General features: G+C 42.4%; 1 protein-coding gene across 1 annotated transcript; it reads right to left on the minus strand.

The window, feature by feature from the left end:
- Positions 1–1,753: 1,753 nt before the first annotated feature.
- Positions 1,754–19,923, minus strand: LOC109900320 (estrogen receptor-like). The gene is made up of 9 exons (XM_020496012.1): positions 18,878–19,923; positions 16,233–16,462; positions 12,157–12,273; positions 11,195–11,376; positions 10,816–10,969; positions 8,547–8,685; positions 5,282–5,415; positions 2,448–2,631; positions 1,754–2,127 (listed from the first exon to the last, which is right to left on the minus strand). The coding sequence occupies exons 1-9, from the start codon at positions 19,144–19,146 to the stop codon at positions 1,860–1,862; spliced, it is 1,677 nt and encodes a 558-aa protein (XP_020351601.1). The 5' UTR covers positions 19,147–19,923; the 3' UTR covers positions 1,754–1,859.
- Between the last annotated feature and the right edge of the window lie 4,261 nt (positions 19,924–24,184).

Below are 24,184 nucleotides of genomic sequence, written 5' to 3' on the forward strand. Positions count from 1 at the left end.
TTCCCTGTGTTTTTGTATTCCTTTGAGTTTGCATTGCTTAATTAACAAAATGCCAGACAGTAATTTATATATAATAATGAAACATATCTACCCCATTTATTAAAGTCTTATCCTTGGTCTATTCACAGCAATACATGATAGTCAGTTGAAAAGTGTGCACTTGATGACCGAAGCATCCAAGTCAATGTCTACATTTATTGTATATGTGGTGGGTGTAGACTTCCGTAGAGCAGACTAAGTAATTAGCAGTGGCTCTCATATCTGGTAGAACAAATTAATGATCTACGTATTTAATCTTCAGAAACAAGCATGTCATTTCTCTATCTCGCTCTCTCATTTCCACAAACATTACACAATTAGATTAAATTAACACAACAATCTGTTAGAGTAAGCAATTACATATTCACAGAACAGCTGCAAAAAAAAGGCTAAATAGAGTACCACAGTATGAGTCATAATACCCATAAAACATAGTGGACAAACAGGGAAACAGTTCCAATAGTTTTTCCACCATACATTTGTCCCATATGGGATTTTAGAATCACTTAAAAGAAGGGCTCTGTTCCGAGTAGGCTTACCCTGGCGTGACTATTGATAACCTTGTAAATCTCTCTAGGACAAGGTAACTTATCAATATATTTGCCTGTATTTACCTCCCAAAAATGCAATGCAAATTACCTGCTAATGTGCCTATCATGAAGAACTACCAATGCCATGATGATCTGAACGTTTACTGCCAAACTGAGGCAAAGGAAAGAATCTCTGGATTAACTATCTAATGTTGGCTAAATGTAGTAATGAATAAATTGGCCACATTTCTTTAAAATGGACAATTCTGGGAACTGTCTTTATTTTAAGTGTTTCTAAAATCCCCTATGGGAAAAATTAATGGTGTAAAAAACAGTTAGAAGCATTTCCCTGTTTGGCCGCTAGGTTTTATGGGTGTTATGACACTATAGGGCGCTATTACATGACTTCTGTTTTTGAACCATATCAAATGGTCCATAAAACATTATTTGCTGTCCATGAACTGAAATGCTGTAAGAGTTCTGTACAATATAAATTATGAATGGAGTAATAGATTACCTTAAATATCCAATTTTGTCAATTGTTTCAAAACATTAATGGAAGTATATATGGAGATAGTTTAGTGCTGAAAATAAGGGGATAAATACATGGAAAAAATTGGACAGACACTTCAGTACAAACTTCCTTTCGGATTTTTAAGGCGTACTATCTGTTGTTCCATGTAGTGAATCTGTTATTCAATGCATTTCTGTTGGCTAATAGCAGTAATGCCAAATTCAATGTTTCATCCAATATTTCTTTATCTATTTTTTGATACTTTAAGGGGGTTCTAAAATTCAAAATCAAATAGCTAAATGATCCTTGGTATGGTCATCTTAAAACAATTCCATATGTTAGCTTAGCTTACAGGGAAATTTGGTCAAGGCACACAAAGCTCATGTTCCCAGAGTATAATGCATTGATCAACATTGACTAGCTGCTCTCTATCAAGCTCTATGCTGCTAAAGCCACAGAAAACACTTCACTCAAAAGTTTCTAAATGTTGTGAAAAGCAACATCTGGTGAGACGGAGCACATTGCAGTCCGTCGTGAGCCAGTACAAAATGCGAACGTTTCTAAACATTCAACGGATCTCTGCTAAATCATTTTAACTATCTATTAAATGATTCACATAACTTATAAACAAATATTACAAATAACAAATTCATGTATATATATTTTTTTATCTACTCTCACCTCCACAAATGTCAAAATATTTCTTTACATATACTAGATCGCATGGAAGGACTTTTACATCTTCCATATCTACAAATACCTATTTCTATATCTCATCATGGAATGGGGCTCCGGTCAGAGCATGGAGTGCCATACTCGAGTACCCCAGGACCGGGGCTTCTGAGCTGGGTATCTTGGTTGCCTTGCTTGGGTCCTATGCTGGAGCATTTGGTAGAGAGGGGCTCCCCCTTGGCCTGTCCCCAGGCTTGGGCCACCTTGCCTGGGGAGTGGATCCTGTGAGCGTCCAGCATCTCCAGGAGCAGGTCGTACAGAGGCACTTTGTTCTTACACTTCATGCTGTACAAGTGCTGCATGCCTTTGTTGCTACAGAGAGGAGAGAAGAGGAGTGAGAGGGGATATTTATAACCACAGAAATATAATCTATGGGTATAACCAAATAAATGATGATCATACTGTATATAACTGACAGATAATATGAACATTCCCTTCGCCTAGGTCTAAAGTGAGCCTCGACTTTCAGAATCTGAATTTACATCATCAGGAGCATGTGTCCCCTCGTGTAGTTTGAACTCCTCATATAATGTGTCTGATTTGTGGGAAAAACAGCAGTCTCCTAACCACACTCCCCTTACCACCCCCCACCCCTCTCCTTAGTGCTCCTCCACTAGATAGAGTGCCCTCACCTCATATGTCTGATGTGTGAGAGCAGGAGCAGGAGCTGGGCCTGCCGTCTGGACTGCTGCTGCACCGAGGCTCCCGATTGGCTGATGTGGTGGATGAGGGCGTCAGTGATGTTGTCCAACATGCTTTGCACCTCCGGGCTGTTGTGGAGGGACTCCACAGAGTAATAACAGAAGGAGAAGGCACCTAGAGGGAATGAGGAGAGAGACAGAGGAGAGGTTATTGTACCTACAAGGGATTTTGTAAGGGTTTTAAGTAAAGAAAAAAAGAGACAAAGACAGGGAAAAGGGAAGAGCCTGATGTTCTCAATGCAGCAACTGCTAACTCAGCAATTAATAAGATCAGAAACCTGCAACAACACCCATTGCTAAGGTATTTCTGTCTCTTACATATTAGTCAGTCTCAAAACAAACACAGAATTTTCTCTCAGTCAACAGCATAGAACAGCTGGCCCAGTTGTCATGGTAACAGTTATGGGGTACATTGAGAAAGAACGAATTCTGTTCACAGCAAATGCTCTTGAGTGGCATAAAAACAGAGTTCATCCTTTTACTAAAGGGCAACAGAATGCATTAGTTCTACACCATGTTCAGAAAGTGGCCGATTCAGACTTCAGCCATTCTTACGCACTTATGAGTAGTTGCTATTCAGACATTTAAGCAGGCTTTGCAGGTGTGGTTCCCTTGCACATGCTGAATTAATGTAATTCACCTAACCTACTGAAAACCCTTCCACTTGCTGGCCCACAGATTTTATAGTGGAGTTTTCATTCAATAGCATTTTCAGTACATTTATCTAAAGCCAACCATTTAAATTTGGTGTACCGTTAGAATGTTCTTTACTGACTCATTAGAGTATATGGACAAAAACAGTTCAGAATATTAGGGATCAATGAAATAAAGTCATGTAGACCTAAATACAGACATTCGTCTCCTTTTCAGCACCAATTGGTAGATTTAAAAATATTCTGATCTTGTATATAATTTGGGGTTAGGAAAGTACTTATAAATAATGAAGGGGGAAAAAAATGGTGTTTGCAGTCTTTAAGCACAAAATATTGGTGAACCAAAAATACAGTGGCTTGATTCATCCTGAAAGTTGCCATAGTCAATTGTTCAATCCATTAAATATTGGAAGATGACAAAAGTTTACAATTGAACAGTAGTCCCACAAATCTACCCTAATAATCCTCACTAATCATAGAACTGTGATAACATTCCAGTTGTCGTGAACTGTGCGCCAGGCTCCAGGTTTAAACTGCTACCTATGGCCTGTGTTCCATAATGATAAAAATAGGCTATGTGTCCCAAATTATAATATGTTAGCTTAATATGATGTAAGGGGTGCGTACTGGCAGCAGGGAAGTCAGGCGCAGGAGAGCAAAAACTGGGTTTACAACGGAGCAGTTTAATACATAAAACCATCGGCATCCAGAACAAACAATCAATGGGTACAAACCCCGTCGCGCACCAGAATAACGTGCACATGCACTTACAATAAAACAATTCCGGACAAGGACATGGGGGGGAACAGAGGGTTAAATACACGACATATATTGAGGGAATTGAAACCAGGTGTGTGGGAAGAAAAAACAAATGGAAAATGAAAAGTGGATCGATGATGGCTAGAAGACGCCGACTGCCGCCGACCGCCGAACACAGACCGAACAAGGAGAGAAACCGACTTTGGCGGAAGTCATGACATATCATCCACTATTGCCAGCGATCCTCAGGACAAACACACAAATGTGACAGAGGAAAGAAAGGTAAACTATGTAATTGAATGATGTAAAATGTAAGGAAACACTAAAGTGACAGTTATGTAGGCCTATGTGGGTATACTGCCCTACCAAGCAAAAAGGCAGTAACTGCTCATTTGGTAAAAAATGAGTTGGTCATTTTTGCTACATGAAATACATGCTTAATCATGTGGACAAGTATCCTGCCTCTATTGTATTGTGTTTTGGAGAAAATGGGGGTCATGTAAGCAGTAACTGCATAAAGTTACTGTGATTTTTGTCAGTTCCACACTATGAGCAGTTACTGCCTTTTTGCTTGGTGGGGCAGTATAACTGAAGGTGACTAATATTTAACAAGATACAAATGGTAAGAAATAGAGTGAAATCATTTTTCAACTCAGTAGGTTTGGCGCTATACTGTCATTTGCGCATGGCTACAGGAGCCTATAGGTTGGGTCTCCAAATGTCATCCTTGTAAGGCCAGCATTTCATAAACTTCACTGTAAAAAAATACTGTCTTCCCATTTGTCTACAGTGGTCGTACGGTAAAATATATCTAAAAACAATTGTCATTTATACAATCCCCTTATCCAAATGGCTTACTCATTTACCTAGTTCTTCTTAATTTGTAAAATACAGTGCATGGAGGATGGTGTTATTTATATCTGAGAAAGGAAATTCGATGTTGTTCCACTTGGAACCGACAGGTTGCTCGACCTTATTCATTGTTTCGTCACCAGTAAAGATGGTGGAATTATGAGGGAATTAAGTCAAGGTCAGAATACGGAGTATCTGTAGACACCACCACATCTTAGTTTCTTTGATCTCCACCCCAAATGAATAGCGGGTGAATAGCATGCTATTCTCATGCTTAAATTCAAGGTCAGAATACGCAAAGAGAGAAATGTGCATAAATAGGGAATTTCGTTCCATTTACGTGCGCTTAACTCGGTTCGGAATCTCCCTCAAACAGAAAAAACATTTGTGATTGGACAAAAAAAATCTTAATGGAGCTGTTTTTCTATCATACACACTTAATGTTCAATCACAGCCAAGGCTAACCCAGAATTGAACTCAGGCTTAGAATAACACACTCACCAGAGTTAAGCAAGATGATGGCTTTGAGACACACAAACTCCTCAGGCTTTAGTTTGAGCATGCGGAAGCGAGACACAGTGGCCAGGAGCATGTCAAAGATCTCAGCCATGCCCTCCACACAGTCCCCTTCACTCCTGGAGGTCAAAGATCCCCCATATGGAAAAGATACAGAATAATTGAAGAAGATTCCTGTATGTTCCACCTAGAACTTGTAAGTAATACATATGGCAGCAAATACACATACAAGATTCATATTAGATTCTTGTAATATCTGACTTATAAGGATGGGTAACATTTAGACATAAAATACATGTTCCAGTTGTATAATAACATACAAAAGACATGTAAGTTAAGACTTCTAAGGTCTCACATACATGAGATACACACATTTCAAAGCAATTGCATAGCACTGTCTGAAGTGAGTCGCACGCAACGTTACACTTATTGAAGAAAGAAGCCAAGTCTGCCACGAGGAGGAGCAGGAGGAAAGGGTGAAAGCAGAAGGAGGAAGAAGGGGAGGAGGAGGAGAGGGGGATGCAAAGGAGGAGGGAGAAGGATAGGAACACCTTCGATAGAAGCAGTGAATCTCTTTCATTATTAAGTGGAGATCCCTCAACAGTCATTCACACGATAGCACATTGGTAATAGTAAGTGACGAATATCAAAGCTAAACAGGGCTTGGTTAAAACCCTGGATGGGAGACCAAAGGCACAGTTGTAGATAAATCCACATGCCATAACAATGGATATTCATTACTGAAAATGTATATACAAATATAGTAATTGTCATGTTTATTTTGTTATACGTTGACTTATAAAAAACAATACCTATAAGAAAAGCATGTATTTTGTAGAGGTTACATTGTCAGAACATACACTTTCCTTATACACTGAACAAAATATCAATGCTACATGTAAAGTGTTGGTCCTGTGTTTCATGAGCTGGAATAAAAGTTCCCAGATTATGCTCCATATGCACAAAAAGCTTAATTTTCTCAAATGATGTGCACAAATTTGTTTACATCCCTGTTAGTGAGCATTTATCCTTTGCCAAGATAATCCATCCACCTGACAGGTGTGGCATATTAAGAAGCTGATTAAACATTATGATCAATACACAGGTGCACCTTGTGCTAGAGATAATAAAAGGCCACTCTAAAATGTGCAGTTTTGTCACAACACAATGCCACAGATGTCTGAAGTTTTGAGGGACAGTGCAATTGGCATTCTGACCGCAGGAATGTCCAACAGAGCTGTTGCCAGAGAATTGAGCCGCCATAAGCCTCCTCCAGCGTTGTTTTAGAGAATTTGGCAGACCATGTGTATGGCTTTGTGTTGGCAAACAGTTTGCTGATGTGGTGGCGGTGGGGTTATGGTATGGGCAGGCATAAACTACGGACAACGAACACAATTGCATTTTAAAATGGCGAGATCCTGAGGCCCATTGTCATGCCATTCATCCGCCACCATCACCTCATGTTTCAGCATGGTTGTGCACGGCCCCATGACACAAGGATCTGTACACAATTCCTGGATGGTGAAAATCATGTAGTGTATTGTGTATGTCATATAAGGCATATGCACCGAGTATAGCAAACATTAGGATCACCTTCCTAATATTGCGTTGCCCCCTCCCCACTCAGAACAAATTCAATTCATCGGGGCATGGACTCTACAAGGTGTCGAAAGCGTTCCAATGCTTCCCACAGTTGTGTCAAGTTGGCTGGATGTCCTTTTGGTGGTGGACAATTCTTGAAACACAAGGGAAACTTTAGTTTCACACAAACCAGTGCGCCTAGCTCCATACCCTGTTTAATGGTACTTAAATGTTTTGTCTTGCCCATTCACGCTCTGAATGGCACACATACACAATCCATGTCTCAATTGTCTCGAGGCTTAAGAATCATTCTTTTGGCCTCCTGAGTGGTTGTGTCCACCGTCGTCTGGGTTATGGGAGGGCACAGCGTCTTCTGGGTTAAGGGAGGGTTTGGCTCCTGTGGGGGGCCGGGTGCATGCACGCAGACTTCGGTCGCCAGCTGTACGGTGTTTCCTCCTACACATTGGTGCGGCTGGCTTCCAGGTTGAGCAAGTATCGTGTCAAGAAGCAGTGCGGCTTGGCAGGGTCGTGTTTCGGGGGACGCATGGCTCTCGACCTTCACCTCTCCCGTGTCCGTACGGGAGTTGCAGCGATGGGACAAGACTATAACTACCAATTGGATATCATGAAAATGGGTAAAACTAATGAAACATTCCTTCTTTAACCGGTCTTCTCCCTTTCATCTACACTGTTTGAAGTGGATGTACCAAGTGAAATCAATAAGGGATCATAGCTTTCACCTGATCAGTCTTATGGAAAGAGCAGGTGTTCCTAATGTTTTGTATACTCAGTGTAAGTTAACACATATACAAATACATTACTGACATACAAGGTAAAACATTAAACATCTTATCAGATAGGCTCCTAATTAGATTACTTATCAGATTTCTGTACAAGTAATCTTCATTTTTAATTCTTATTTTCCATATGAGTCGGGATGAGACATAAGTAAAGTACAGTGAAACTCTGAGTGACTGCAGCACTGGACCAGAGATGGTGGTCGGGGTAAGAACAATAATCATACAGTATTTCTGAAGAGCAGCCATCTAGAATAAGTTTGATAGTTGCCCCCTAACTCAACTAGCCTTCCCACCTCTCCTGCACCATTTTACTCATCATGTCAAAGTGGCTAGCTATGGACCTGGTGTCAGAAGTAATGCTCTATAATAAAACTCAGATCAAATGAGAACATCATAGACATTAACGAGAGAGTAACAGCCCTTCTTCCTCTCTCCTTATTTCATGTCACCCTCTCCCTCTTTCCCTTTAGGAAGGGTCTGCAGCTCTGTGAAACTTGTTTACTTTGAACATGGTGGGGGTAAATTAAGGGAACAGGCTGTGCGTGAAAAATATGCCCTCTTGGCCTCCTCTCCCTCTCTTTCCATCTCTCGGTCTTTCCCCCCTTTCTCTCATGTCGTCTAGCATGATGTTTCCATCTTACCCAAGAGTCACCATTTTGATGACATTTCACTCCCCTCTGCCAACGTTAAAGTGTAATGATGGGGACTTGTGCAGGTGAAACAGTGTGTTTCTTTCTCCATGGGACTATCATAAGTTAGGCTCATTGTGACATGGTCTTCAGTAGACGTACACAGACAAGATGCGAAATGGACATCTACAATTTAGATTGGTTTCTTATACAATATATTTTATGTGTGTGTGTACCCACCTGTCAAGTATGAGGTCCTTGGCGAAGATTAGTTTCCCAGGGCTGGGGATGGACCTCCAAATGAGTCCGATCATCAGCACCTCCAGCCAGGAACTCTCAAGCAACTGCACCTGGCCATGGAGAGACAGCTCCTGGAAACCTACCAGTACAGGAGACACAGTCACACTGGTGTAAAACCATATATAAACCCACTATCAACCATACATTAACCACTAGTCCATTCAACCACTTTAAGATGGTCACATTACTCATTTAATAGTCAAATTGTCATTCAAAGGATAGAAGCTCCCCCACACACTGCAAATGCAAAGTCATGAAAGTGATGCTTTCCTTTCATCTGTGGTTGACTGGACGAAGCCTCTAGTTGAATCAGATCAATATGTATATTATCATGTGATGGTTGTATTTTTCCAGGATAATGTTTTTTCTCTGATCTGAATTCTTAGGTAAAAATAAATGCTATGCATTAAACTTATTACAACCTTGCCAGATAACAGCCATTGTGAATTGTCCTATCTGCAATCCCTTTGCTGGCCTGGCATGGGTCCTTATCAGCACAACTCAGCTGTCCAAATTCATATCCAATTACATCCCATTCCCTTCCATTTTTCCTCTCTGTACATGGCTAAAGACTCCTAAAACGGGTGTGCTTTTGGGTTCTTAGTGACGCACACTGGGACATCATAACATCAGTTTTTACTTAGACAGTGTCACAGGGAGGTTGTGTGTGTGTGTGTGGCTCCATTGGGTAGCAGTGGTTATGCCCAAACGACCCTTTGAGATGGTGACTGTAATCATCGACCTAATGCCTGTAATGTCCCCAGTGTGTGTGTGCAACCTCAGCAGGCGGTCACTGCCACTACCAAGGCCTGCCAATACAGGAGGAAAGTGGTTGCGTAAGCAGTCATATGAAGGCTGAAGTCTGGGATTGTGTGGGGGTCTACTCGGTGTGTGTGTATTTTCTGTGTGTGTCTGTGTGTGTGAGAGAGAAAGAGAGATAATGAGTACTATAGAAGCCATGTTACAACATCATATACAGTACCTTTGGAAAGTATTCAAACACCTTCAAACACCTTGACTTTGTTGCGTTACAGCCTTATTCTAAAATGTATTAAATCGTTTTTTCCCCCATATCAATCTACACAAAACACTCCATAATGACAAAGCAAAAACAAGTTTTTAGAAATGTTGCTAATTTATCAAAACAAATATCACATTTCATAAGTATTCAGACCCTTTAATCAGTACTTTGTTGATGCCCCGTTGGCAGTGATTACAGCATCTGGTCTTCTTGGGTATGACGCTACAAGCTTGGCACACCTGTATTTAGGGAGTTTCTCCCATTCTTCTCTGCAGATCGTGTCAAGCTCTGTCAGGTTGGATGGGGAGTGTTGCTCCTAGATCTCTTCAGAGATGTTTGATCAGGTTCAAGTCCGGGCTCTGGCTGGGCCACACAAGGACATTCAGAGACTTGTCCCGAAGCCACTCCTGCGTTGTCTTGGCGGTGTGCTTAGAGTCGTTGTCCTGTTGGAAGGTGAACCTTCCAAGTCCTGAGTGCTCTGGAGCAGGTTTTCATCAAGAATGTGCCTTTTACTGAGGAGTGGCTTCCGTCTGGCTCTCTACAGTAAAGGCCTTATTGGTGGAGTGCTGCAGAGATGGTTGTCCTTCTAGAAGGTTCTATTGGAAGAGTCTTGGTGGTTCCAATCTTCTTCCATTTAAGAATGATGGAGGCCACTGTGTTCTTGTGGACTTTGGTACCCTTCCCCAGATCTTTTTGGTACCCTTCCCCAGATCTGTGCCTTGACACAATCCTGTCTCGGAGCTCTACGGACAATTCCTTCGACCTCATGGCTTGGTTTTTGCTCTGACATGCACGGTCAACTGTGGGACCTTAAATAGACAGGTGTGTGCCTTTCCAAATCATGTCCAATCAATTGAATTGACCACAGGTGGACTCCAATGAAGCTGTAGAAACATCTAAAGGATGATCAATGGAAACAGGATGCACCTGAACTCAATTTCGAGTCTCATATCAAAGGGTCTGAATACTTATGTAAATAACGTATTTCTTTTTATTTACATTTGCAAAATTATCTAAAAACCTGTTTTAGTTTTGTCATTATGGGCTATTGTGTGTAGATTGCTGAGGAAAACTGGTCCCTTAATGCATTTCAGAATAAATCTGTAACGTAACAATGTGGAAAAAGTCAAGGGGTCTGAATACTTTCCGAAGGCACTGTATAATTTCTGTGCCGTGTTAGGTTCTTGCCTGGTATTTTCTTAGCCCAGGCGATCATGTGTACCAGCTCCTTGTCAGCCATGCTGGTGAGCAGGGTCATCATGGTGATCTCTGTGTAGGGACGGCCCAACTGCTGACTAGAACACAGGGCTGGAGGCTCCGCACCCTGCAGCAGGAACAGCACCTGGGAGAGGAGAGCAGGAAGTCTGGCACCGTGCATTTAATTCCAATTTTACCCATGGTTATGATTGCTAGCGAGGAAGATAATATTCCTGGTACTTTGTTTGTTACTTTGTGTTTCCACTTACATATTCATTTGTATTAACTGAATTGTTTAGGACTGTTGCTAAATGAAAGTGGCTACATTGGAGATGTATGAAATGGAGGAAGCCAGTGAAAATGTTCAGACCTGTTCAGGAGGCATGGTGATCTTGAGACGCCCTTCTCCTCCTCCTCCACCACCGAAGCTGCTGTTCTTGCTACTATCCTGAGGGGACGCTTTGCTGTGCTCCAGGACACTGTTGTCACCAGCAGTGCCACCACGCAGCTTATCCCTCCGGAGAACCCGCCCACCGCGGTCCTTTCGCAAGCCTGGAGTTTAGAGTAGAGTTAGTAACGAACACACACGCATACACACACACACACAAGCATACACACACTTATCTCGCTATTTACACTCTTACTCCCACGTATAAATTCATATCTTTTCCTTGTGGTAGAATTTCACTGTGTGCATGTGTATGGATGGATGTGTGTGTATTCATGAAGTATGAAAACAAAACTGTGGGTGTGTAGGCTACTAATCAATCCTTTACATCCATCAGAGAAAAGTGGTTCAAGGCCATGTGTCACGCCCTGACCTTAGAGAGCTTTTTATGTCTCTTTTTTGGTTTGGTCAGGGTGTGATTTGGGTGGGCATTCTATGTTCAGCTTTCTATGTTTTGTATTTCTTTGTTTTGGCCGGGTATGGTTCTCAATCAGGGACAGCTGTCTATCGTGGTCTCTGATTGGGAACCATACTTAGGTAGCCTTTTCCCACCTGTGTTTTGTGGGTAGTTGTTTTCTGTTTAGTGTTCTGCACCTGACAGGATGGTTTCATTTCTCACTCTGTTATTTTGTTCTAGTATTAATAAAAATCAGGAACACTTACCATGCTGCGCTTTGGTTCCGATCCTTCTTCACGCAACGATGACCGTTACACCATGATAAAATATGTCTCTATTTTATCTGCACACACAATGCTTAGCCACACACCGCCTGTCGTTTCAGCATCAAACAGTCTTAACTAATACTACCCTTTTCACACTACTGAGGCAAGCCAAACCAAACCGTAAGTTGTGTGTGTGTGTACCATTGTGTTCCCTTGCTCACCTCCTTTCATCATGCCCACTTTGTAACACTTTCTGAGGCGGCATGCCTGGCAGCTCTTCCTACGGTTCCTGTCAATGGTACACTGGTTGGTCGCAGGGCACATGTAGTCATTGTGACCTGGAAGAAAACTTTATTGTGATCCAATCACAGGGACTGGCACACAGTTTGAGGTTATTTGACAGAGAGGAACACTCTATACCGCTTTTTCATATTTCTCTGGCATAGAGTTAATTCAACTGTAGTATCTACATTGTTTTATTACCATGAGACTACTGTGTTCTGATTGTGTGTCTTTTGTTGTGTGATGTCCACCCCCTCGGAACGTCATGAAATGTAATTTAAGATTCCTCTGCCGTACAAGGTAAAATTAACTCCGCTACCTAGGACAGCCTATTAAACTTTGAAAGCACATTAGAATATGGTTTTACAACATGTTCTATTTCAGTAATAATGAAAACTGTCTATGGCATAATACCTACTATACAAGACACTTGCAAAAAAAGCTACAGACTCTCATTCAGATATGAAAGGAACATTATATTTTCCCTTAATTCAGGTCGTTCTGTTCTCTTTGATTAGTTCCTTCTCTATACCCAATGTACCTTTGGCAATATCACTAAAGTGGTCCTGGTAAATGACAGTTAAACTTCGATGGTCTTCTCTCTGTAAGAGGTTTGAAGCTGACTGGGAACCAGGAACAGCCAATGTCAAGGTTGATTTCTCAATAATATTAATGTGCCCACAGTGGGTGCCAGCAATGTTCCCTCTAATTTTTTCCCAGCGCTGAGCAAATGTCAGGTCTGCTGAGTGCAAACTTGACCGTTGTGAAAACTTACAGCATGCGTTTACTGTTAACACTTAGGCTGTACCCCCTACAGTTTTAACAGTGGCCATGTAGGCTACTGTGGCTATTTGATCATAATGTAGGCCTACCAGAGTGGACTACCATCAAAAACAATGAAGAAAATGCATTCCATTAAATTTTAACAGTGAAATAGCTGTTCTATCATTCAGCCTACAGTAGCAGCCAATGTGTGGTGTTCAATGTAGGCCTACATTTCATGAGACTTTTGAAAAAAACATGCAGGGCTTGACATGAACCTGTTTTTCCACTTGTCCTTGAGACAAGTGACTTAAAATCTATTGTTTGATGCAAGAAAGCACTTTACAAAAGAAAATGCATTATTATTCTCATACCATTACTATAGAGAATCAGACCAATTATGCTACCCTCTGCCTATTTAGCTTATTAAAAGCTCTTTACCTGACTTGCTTTTTAAAGATGTCTAGAAATGTACACATTTTGTGCTCTTGTAGGAAGCAATCCGTCCCCTATTGCTGCCTACAAATGATCTATAACTGGGCTAATAACTCACTAACTAGCAAAGGACATGAACAAAATGTGCACACGTGGCTACAAGCAGCTCTCGCTTTGATCTCAAAACAAGCACATCTAGTCACGACCGCTTATGCTGTAAACACAATCCAGTTCAACGTAAATGGCACAGATCCATATATGGTAATGGTACATTTGCACATAGGACTACTGCAACTCTGATCGTTTATACCACACCGGTCTGTGTAGAGTACGGGCTGAGTAGTGCATGTCAATGCAATAGAATCCTACTCCGATGTGTTCTGCTTACAACAAAATCTGTTGCATAGTTCATTTTTGTTTCCATACGTTGCATTGAAAGTGGCTAATATTGCTTTGATTTGATCACGTGCCACAGTAAAGGGAAACATTTATAATGTTAACAGGAAACTCAAAACAGTGATCACCAACATTTTGAGTCAAGATCACTGAGTCAAAATGCAAGCAGCGATCTAACGGTCAGATTTTTTTTAACATTACTTAAAAATAATTAGCCTATGCAACATTAACCAATTAAAAACAGTACTGTAGCAATGAAGTTTGTGCAGTAAGCTATTGGCCCAATACATTATCAACGCATATTAGCTTTGCTTGATTTGCCCACGGATTGTTTTTCTTGCAGAATTCTTGGAATGGTATCAAATACATGGTTTTCATTCAATTAACTCCGTTCCAGCCATTATTTCTAGCCGTCCTCACCTCAGCCTGCACTGGAACTCACTCATAAAAACAGCAGCTCTTCGCTGTATTCGTTAATAGTCTCTCTGTCATCATGTCTCTCACGACACCATTCTGTATACTTCTGGCCTTTCTTTGGACACTGTGTTAACAACCCTCCAGGCAAGCTTCAATGCCATACAACTCTCCTTCCGTGGCCTCCAATTGCTCTTAAATACAAGTAAAACTAAATGCATGCTCTTCCAACCGATCGCTACCTGCACCTACCCGCCATTCCAACATCACTACTCTGGACGGCTCTGACTTAGAATACGTGGACAACTACAAATACTTAGGTGTCTGGTTAGACTGTAAACTCTCCTTCCAGACCCATATCAAACATCTCCAATCCAAAGTTAAATCTAGAATTGGCTTCCTATTTCGCAACAAAGCATCCTTCACTCATGCTGCCAAACATACCCTTGTAAAACTGACCATCCTACCAATCCTCGACTTTGGCGAGGATACAAAATAGCCTCCAATACCCTACTCAACAAATTGGATGCAGTCTATCACAGTGCAATCCATTTTGTCACCAAAGCCCCATATACTACCCACCATTGCGACCTGTACGCTCTCGTTGGCTGGCCCTCGCTTCATACTCGTCGCCAAACCCACTGGCTCCATGTCATCTACAAGACCCTGCTAGGTAAAGTCCCCCCTTATCTCAGCTCGCTGGTCAACATAGCATCTCCCACCTGTAGCACACGCTCCAGCAGGTATATCTCTCTAGTCACCCCCAAAACCAATTCTTTCTTTGGCCGCCTCTCCTTCCAGTTCTCTGCTGCCAATGACTGGAACGAACTACAAAAATCTCTGAAACTGGAAACACTTATCTCCCTCACTAGCTTTAAGCACCAACTGTCAGAGCAGCTCACAGATTACTGCACCTGTACATAGCCCACCTATAATTTAGCCCAAACAACTACCTCTTTCCCAACTGTATTTAATTAATTTGTTTATTTTGTTCCTTTGCACCCCATTATTTTTATTTCTACCTTGCACATTCTTCCATTGCAAAACTACCATTCCAGTGTTTTACTTGCTATATTGTATTTACTTTGCCACCATGGCCTTTTTTGCCTTTACCTCCCTTCTCACCTCATTTGCTCACATTGTATATAGACTTGTTTATACTGTATTATTGACTGTATGTTTGTTTTACTCCATGTGTAACTCTGTGTCGTTGTATCTGTCGAACTGCTTTGCTTTATCTTGGCCAGGTCGCAATTGTAAATGAGAACTTGTTCTCAACTTGCCTACCTGGTTAAATAAAGGTGAAATAAAAAAATAAAATAAAAAACGTTTTTTAATTATTTTTTAAAATCTCACAGTATCAATGTTGCTGTAGCTTTCTTATCTGCTTACATTACTGCAGACACTGTCTCTGAGCCATCTAGTTGGCAAGCGGTAGCCCTATAGTACACTTGATTTTCTCTCTGGGCCCACCAGGAAGGCAGGGTTTGTACCTTCAAACATGTGAAATGGTTCAAAAATGGCAACAGTTTGCCTACCCGGCACACAGGGCAGCTGAATCGGGTACACCTACTGGCAACAGCCTGAAACCATTTTTTTATTTTTTATTTTGTAAATAATTTTTTTTTACAGAAATGTTTGGCGATCGACTAGGAATGCCTTGGAGATCAACGTGACCACTGCTCTAGAAATCTGAGTGAAGTTCAATAACGTGCTTCTCTCTGTGGGCTGATATTTCTGCATGGCAGTGCCCGGGAGAGCTTCGTGGGGCTACTGCTCGCACACAGCTTAGAGGGAACATTGGGTGCCAGTCAGATGAGTTACTTTTAATAGAGTATAGTGCTGAATGGGGAATTACGTGGTATTTTTGTGGCACCCTTATTGTGAAGAGGGCTTAGATATGAATTTAAAAAGTTTGGTCGTGAGTGCATCTTCTGATTCAGTGAATAGAAGGAATTTAAATGTTTTGAAGTGAAGTGGGATTTAATAGTAGGGATGAGAGGCTTACCTTGGATGCTCCTTTTGAAGAAGGCTTTACAGCCCTCGCAGGACCAAACTCCGTAGTGATACCCAGAGGCATAGTCACTGCAGACCACACAGTACCTAGTCTCCTTGGCCGTCTCTAACACACCGACCCCTGGCCCTGAACCTGAGCCTGACCCTGACTCCACCGCAGTGTCGGAGGCGCTGCTGAGCGCCTCCTGGGACGCTGACTGCTGATTGGCTACCACACTTGACCTGCAACACAGGGTTGGTCAGGATGGTCAGATGATTGGCTTTTCTCGGACGAATCAACCTGGAGTTGTTCTTTGAATTTCTTTTCAAGATGACATCACAAAAAACTTTTGCAAACTCATTCATTCAAAATGTGACTTTTGGGCTACAAAAATGTGCTGGTTCTCTTTGAAAACATACTCCTCTAATGACCTCTGCCTCAGTTTCAATTTAAGTGCTTTCAAAACTTTAAATTACCAACATCAGTTTCTCCGATAGAAATCTCACAACAGTCAAACAAAGATATTTTCTCATTCAATAAAGAGAGCTGTAAGAAGTGACTACATTTAATTAGAATAATTTAGCAGGCGCTGTTATCCAGAGTGACTTACAGTTAGAGCATTCATCTTAAGATACCGTAGCTAGGTGAGACAACTACATCACAATCGTGTTAATGTACATTTTTCCACACTTAAGAAGCTCAGCAAAGTTAGTGCTAGTAGGAAAACAGAAGTACATGTTTAATTCATACAATGGGGGTGGGGATAAGGGATGTCTTATTTAAGATACTCTTTGAAGAGGTAGGGTTTCGGACCTACAGTCCTAGATTCAGGGGGAAGCTCATGCCACCTTTGGGGTGCCAGGACAGAGAAGACGTTCGACGGGTCTAAGAGGGCACTGACCCCCTGTAGGGGTGGGACGGCCCGGAGACCAAAGGTGGAAGAACGGAGTGCTGGGGGTTGGGGTGTAGGGTTTGAGCATAGCCTGAAGGTAGGGAGGGGCAGTTCCCCTTGCTGCTCCGTAGGCAAGCACCATGGTCTTGTCGTGGATGCAAGCTTTGACTGGAAACCAGTGGAGTTGAACACTAAGTGGGCTGCGGCGTTCTGGATAAATTCCAGGGGTTTGATGGCACAAGCGGGGAGCTCAGCCAACAGTGATGCAGTAGACCAGACGGGAGATTACAAGTACCGCTTCCGGTGTGAAGAAAGTTCGTACTCTATGGATGTTGTAGAGCATGAACTTCCATAAGCGAGTCACTGCTTTGATGTTTTCAAAGAATAACAGGGTGTTGTCCAGGGTCACAAAAGTTTTTTTTGCACTCTGGAAAGTCGACATCGTAGAGTTGTCAACTGTGATAGAGGTCTTGGAGCGGGCAGGCCTTCCCCAGGAGGAATAGCAGCTTTGTCTTGTTGAGGTCGACAACACCATTGAGCCCCTCAATCCCTCAAGCCAATTATAGCTAACAGCAGCAACTTGGACTCATCTATTATCCCCCCAGGAACTAGCTCTGCCTCCACCTCATTCAGGAAATGAACTGTACGTGTGCATTTTGTTGTTCTTACATATTGTTCTTTTCTCAAGGTCTCTAGCAAAGTCGCTAATCTGAGGAATTAGAGCTCCGTAACTAAGGCTTTTCAACAGCCTAAATATTTCCCTTCTGATAATGAATGTTTTACTTTAAAATGAAACTCACCTAGTAACGTCACATATAATGAGCATAATACCCCACTTTGAGGACAAAACATTATTGGAAAGGTGTTATGAAACTAAGTCCTGAGTACATGTTTAGTTTTAAAGTATTTATTTTGTCTGACTGTCATTGTTTGTCAGACTACTTAGAGGATGCTAGAGAAACATAAGTACACTGAGCCAAATAACAAAATGTGATCACAGGAAGACAAATACATATTGTTAATGTGGAGTAACGACAGTCAATTGAAGCGTACAATTAGAAAAAGACTAAACCTAAACTCTATGTCAATCAATGTAGACTATCCCTCCATTTCTCTCCAAGCAATCATATGGGGCAAAATATGACATGTCTATTGAAATGCTCTGTGACAAATTACATAATCAGAAAAGATTTTTTAAAAACAGGGAAACAGCAGCTGTTGAACAACACTACATAGTCAGCACACTGTCCAAACAACACTGCTAAAACTAACATCACAAGAGTTAACACTAACTCTAACGAACATTCAGATCAAATGGAGTGGAGTAGGGTCACTGATCTCACTCTCTTACACATTACTTACAAGGGCTTGTAAGTACATCCAACACATCACTGTGATCTCTACAGCGCTGTTGGATGGTCGTCATTACCTGGCGTAGGCTTAAACACGGATATACACTGGTTTAAAAGGCCATATTGGGTAAAATGCTATTTTATCTCTGTTTTTTAGTCAGGTCGGTAAAGGTCGGTAAATAAATATCAATTACGTTCCCATTCTCATTTGCTTCTAACAGTACCAAAAATTAGAACAGGTCATGGTCAAAATAGTTTCAGTAACTTAGCTCCGTGGTCCTGGAATTCTCTCCTGAACATTTTAAAATTTGATGATCACCTAGGTACAGTACCAGCTATCTGAGCCGCACACATTCAGCCAGATAATTAACTCTTGCCCCCCCATAAGAGTCAAAGACAGTTATATCGCTCACCTGTTTACGGGTGTGGAGGAGATCTCCAGGTAGATTGACTGACTGGGGAGGCTGGTGTGGCGGAGGAAGGGGCTGAGCTGGGGAGTGGAGGGCACAAACAGAAGGGACTGCAGGCTGCCGTCCGAGGGGGGTCCATGGGCATCCAGGGACGCGGTGGAGGAACTGTAGAAGGGGACCAGGCCAGGGGCATGGGCAGTGTAGTCATCCACTCCCTCCAGGTAGTCGATGGTGGCTGCCCCTCCACCCCCACGGGTCTCCTCAGGGTACATGTCACTGTAGGGAGTGAGCGGTGCCTGCGGCGAGAGATTCTGGGGGGAGATGGCTAGGCTCTCCAGGGTTGCTTATGATCTGAGAGGAGCTCCGCAAGGTTTGAAGGTCTGCGCCTGGGTCTGTCTGACCAGCATCACACTCACAGAACAACAGCACTTATAACCAGTATGATTTAGACTGGCTCACTAAGGGGTGGGAGGGGAGAGGTGCTCTGTTTTGCCTCTTTTTTCCTCTTCTCTCTCAGTCTCTTGCCCTGTTCTTCAATGTGTGCCAAACAACTTAATACAGGCTATTACGCTGAAGAGGTTTGGGAGTGGGGTTCACTGTGTTCTCTCTCTACCCCCCCTCTTTCTCTTTCTTGCCCAGCTTCCGGCTAGACACACAGACCCCCAAGAATTCCTACCTCGCTCCTTCCATCGAGAGGCAGAGCTTTTCACTCTATTCCCTTAACTAAGAGGGATAGAGGAAAGGAGAAAAAAAGAATGACAGAGGGAGGGAGTATAAGAAGGAAAGAAATAGGCAGTCATTCCAAGAACTCCCTATCCTTTCTTAAATGTTTCTAAAATGCCAGCTCCTTTTCCCTGAAAAGCTTTTAGCAGACAGCTTTCACCCTGATGTGATTTCCTCTTTGAATGCTTAAGTCAGTTAGTTTTTACACTATATAGACAAAAGTACGTGGACACCTGCTCGTCGAACATCTCATTCCAAAATCATGGTCATTAATATGGAGTTGGTCCCCCCTTTGCTGTTATAACAGCCTCCACTCTTCTTGGGAAGGCTTTCCACTTGATGTTGGAACATTGCTACATGGACTTTCATTCAGCCAGAAGAGTATTAGTGAGGTCAGGCACTGATGTTGAGCGATTAGGCCTGGCTCGCCATCAGCCTTCCAATTCACCCCAAAGTTGTTTGATGGGGTTGAGGCCAGGGCTCTGTGCATGCCAGTCAAGTTCTTCCACACTGATCTCGACAAACCATTTTTGTATGGACCATGCTTTGTGCATGGGGGCATTGTGTTGCTGAAACAGGAAAGGGCCTTCCCCTAACTGTTGCCACAAAGTTGGACGCACAAAATTGTCTAGAATGTCATTGTATGCTCTTGCGTTAAGATGTCCCTTCACTGCAACTAAAGGAGCCTGAACCATGAAAAAAACAGTCCCGGACCATTATTCTTTCTCCACCAAACTTTACAGTTGTCACGATGCAGTTGGGCAGGTGGTGTTCTCCAGGCATCTGCCAAACCCAGATTCGTCCATCGGGCTGTCAGATGGTGAAGCATGATTCATCACTCCAGAGATTGTGTTTCCACTGCTCCAGAGTCCAATGGAGGATAGCTTTACACCACTCCAGCCGACACTTGGCATTGCACATGGTGATCTTAGGCTTGTGTGCGGCTGCTCGGCCATGGAGACTCACTTCATTCAGCTCCCGATGAACAGTTCTTGTGCTGATGTTGCTTCCAGAGGCAGTTTGGAACTCAATAGTGCGTGTTGCAACCAAGGACAGGCGATTTTTACACGTTACGCGCTTCAGCACTCGGCGGTCCCGTTCTGTGAGATTGTGTGGTCTACCACTTCGCGGCTGAGCCGTTGTTGCTCCGAGATGCTTCTACTTCACAATAACATCCCTTACAGTTGACCGGGGCAGCCCTGGTGGGCTGAGTTGTTGGAAAGATGGCATCCTATGACTCTGCCATGTAGATTCTATTCTATTCTACATTCTACTGCCAATGTTTGTCTATGGAGATTGCATGTCCATGTGCTCAATTGTATACACCTGTAGCAACAGGTGTGGCTGAAATAGCCAAATCCACTAATTTGACAGGGGTGTCCACATACTTTTGTATATGTCGGTACTGCAGTCGCACAGAATACCACTCCTTTCTGACACTGACTTCAAGTCAAATCATTATTGAATGTGCCTATCACGGGACTGACTTACTTGCACATCTGAGAAATATACTCAAGGCAAAATGACACAAAACTAATCCACAAGTAGGAAGCTATAAAATAGGAACAAATTACAAAGATACCATATATGTATATATATATATATATACTTACCTTCATGTCATTATGGATCAATTGTCAGCTCTTCCTTTGGGTCTAATCATGAGCATTGTTGTGTAGGGACTGTTCCTTCCCTTTCTCATCTCACTTTCTCCTGTCTTTCTGAGATCTGCCGTTGTTCCACAATGAGAACAAGATAAGTAGGTACAAATAAAATAAGAGAAACAAAGTGAAGATGCAGCCAGTACGATATTGATAGTGTGTCTCTAGAGCAGGTCACCATAACACAGCAAACAGAATGGGAGGTCAACACTCTCTCCTGATGCCAACATTATGCAACTCAGTGGGGAAACGATAAGTAGATAGACAAATCAGGCAACGAATGTTCCATCTTTTTATAGTTTTTTATATTGATTTTTTTACAGATAAACATACAGCAGCATTGCAGATTACACCAAACTACACTAAAACAAGCCCTACTGTCTCAAGAAAATGATATATATTTTAAGTATATTTTTTGCTATTATAGGGCCTTTCCACAGGGATACCTTAAAACTGATTGCTACTGAGCAAATCTAAATGATCAACCAGCCAAAGCAACAAACAGAGGGGTTTTACGCACATGCTTGCATCACAGGGATAACCCTGCACGTTGAAATTAAACCAATGCTTAAAAAGTTATTGTTTTTCAATGACTCCTCCATTCCCTTAGGCAGGTTTCAGGGCATACAAGGAAAACGGCTGACCTTCAACCTACAGTGGCCTCAAAAAAGTATTTTGATGACTTACAACCTGGAATTAAATTAGATTTTTGGGGGGGTTTGTATAATTAGATTTACACAACATGCCTACCATTTTGAAGATACAAAATATATTCTGTTGTAAAACGAACAAGAAATAAAACTGAACAGTTGAGCATGCATAACTATTCACCCCCCCAAAGTCAATACTTTGTAGAGCCACCTTTTGCAGCAATTACAGCTGCAAGTCTCTTGGGGTATGTCTCTATAAGCTAGCCACTTGGATTTAAGCCCATTCTTCAAGGTAAAACCGCTCCAGCTCATTCAAGTTGGATGGGTTCTGCTGGTGTACAGCAATCTTTAAGTCACACCACAAATTCTCAATTCGATTAAGGTCTGGGCTTTGATTAGGCCATTCCAATTCATTTAAATGTTCAACCTTAAACCACTCGAGTGTTGCTTTAGCAGTATGATTAGGGTCATTGTTTTGCTGGAAGGTGAACCTCTGTCCCAGTCTCAAATCTCTGGAAGACTGAAAAAGGTTTGCCCTCAAGCATTTCCCTGTACTTAGCGCCAACCATAATTCCTTCAAATTCTGACCAGTTTTGGCAAGAGCCGATGTAAAACATCCCCACAGCATGATGCTGCCACCACCATGCTTCACTGTGGGGATAAAATTCTCGGGGTGATGAGAGGTGTTGGGTTTCCGCCAGACATAGCGTTTTCCTTGATGGCCAAAAAGCCATCAAGGAAAGTCTCATCTGACCAGAGTACCTTCTTCCATATATGTTTAGGGAGTCTCCCACATGTCTTTTGATGAACACCAATCATGTTAGCTTATTTTTTTCTTTAAGCAATGGCTTTTTTCTGGCCGCTCTTCTGTAAAGCCCAGCTCTGTGGAGTGTACGGCTTAGAGTGGTGCTATGGACAGATACTCCAATCTCCACTGTGGCACTCTGCAGCACCTTCAGGGTTATCTTTGGTCTCTTTGTTGCTTCTCTGATTAATGCCCTCCTTGCCTGGTCCGTGAGTTTTGGTGGGCGGCCTTCTCTTGACAGGTTTGTTGTGGTGACATATTCTTTCCATTTTTTAATAACGGATTTAATGGTGCTCCATGGAATGTTCAAAGTTCCTGATATATTTTTTATAACTGAACCCTGAGCTGTTTGGAGAGCTCTTTGGTCTCCATGGTGCCACTTGCTTGGTGGTACCCCTTGCTTAGTGGAGATGCAGACTTTGTGGCCTTTCAGAACAGGTATATATATATATATATATATATATATATATATATATATACACACACACACACGATGAGATCATGTGACACTTAAATAAAGTCCACCTGCGTGTAATCTAACTATTTAATTGGTTGCACCAGATCTTATTTAAATCAAATCAAATGTATTTATATAGCCCTTCGTACATCAGCTGATATCTCAAAGTGCTGTACAGAAACCCAGCCTAAAACCCCAAAGAGCAAGCAATGCAGGTGTAGAAGCACGGTGGCTAGGAAAAACTCCCTAGAAAGGCCAAGGGGTCAGGAGACACTGTGGCCCCATCCGAGGACACCCCCTTGACAGGGCCAAACAGGAAGGATATAACCCCACCCACTTTGCCAAAGCACAGCCCCACACCACTAGAGGGATATCTTCAACCACCAACGTACCATCCTGAGACAAGGCTGAGTATAGCCCACAAAGATCTCCGCCATGGCACAACCCAAGGGGTTAGCGGCTTCACAGCAAAGAGGGTGAATATACACTGCTCAAAAAAATAAAGGGAACACTTAAACAACACAATGTAACTCCAAGTCAATCACACTTCTGTGAAATCAAACTGTCCACTTAGTAAGCAACACTGATTGACAATAAATGTCACATGCTGTTGTGAAAATGGAAGAGACAACAGGTGGAAATTATAGGCAATTAGCAAGACACCCCCAATAAAGGAGTGGTTCTGCAGGTGGTGACCACAGACCACTCCTCAGTTCCTATGCTTCCTGGCTGATGTTTTGGTCACTTTTGAATGCTGGCGGTGCTTTCACTCTAGTGGTAGCATGAGACGGAGTCTACAACCCACACAAGTGGCTCAGGTAGTGCAGCTCATCCAGGATGCCACATCAATGCGAGCTGTGGCATGAAGGTTTGCTGTGTCTGTCAGCATAGTGTCCAGAGCATGGAGGCGCTACCAGGAGACAGGCCAGTACATCAGGAGACGTGGAGGAGGCCGTAGGAGAGCAACAACCCAGCAGCAGGACCGCTACCTCCACCTTTGTGCAAGGAGGAGCA

This window comes from Oncorhynchus kisutch, linkage group LG12, assembly GCF_002021735.2.
Source record: "Oncorhynchus kisutch isolate 150728-3 linkage group LG12, Okis_V2, whole genome shotgun sequence".
In the NCBI taxonomy this organism is placed as follows: Eukaryota; Metazoa; Chordata; class Actinopteri; order Salmoniformes; family Salmonidae; genus Oncorhynchus; species Oncorhynchus kisutch.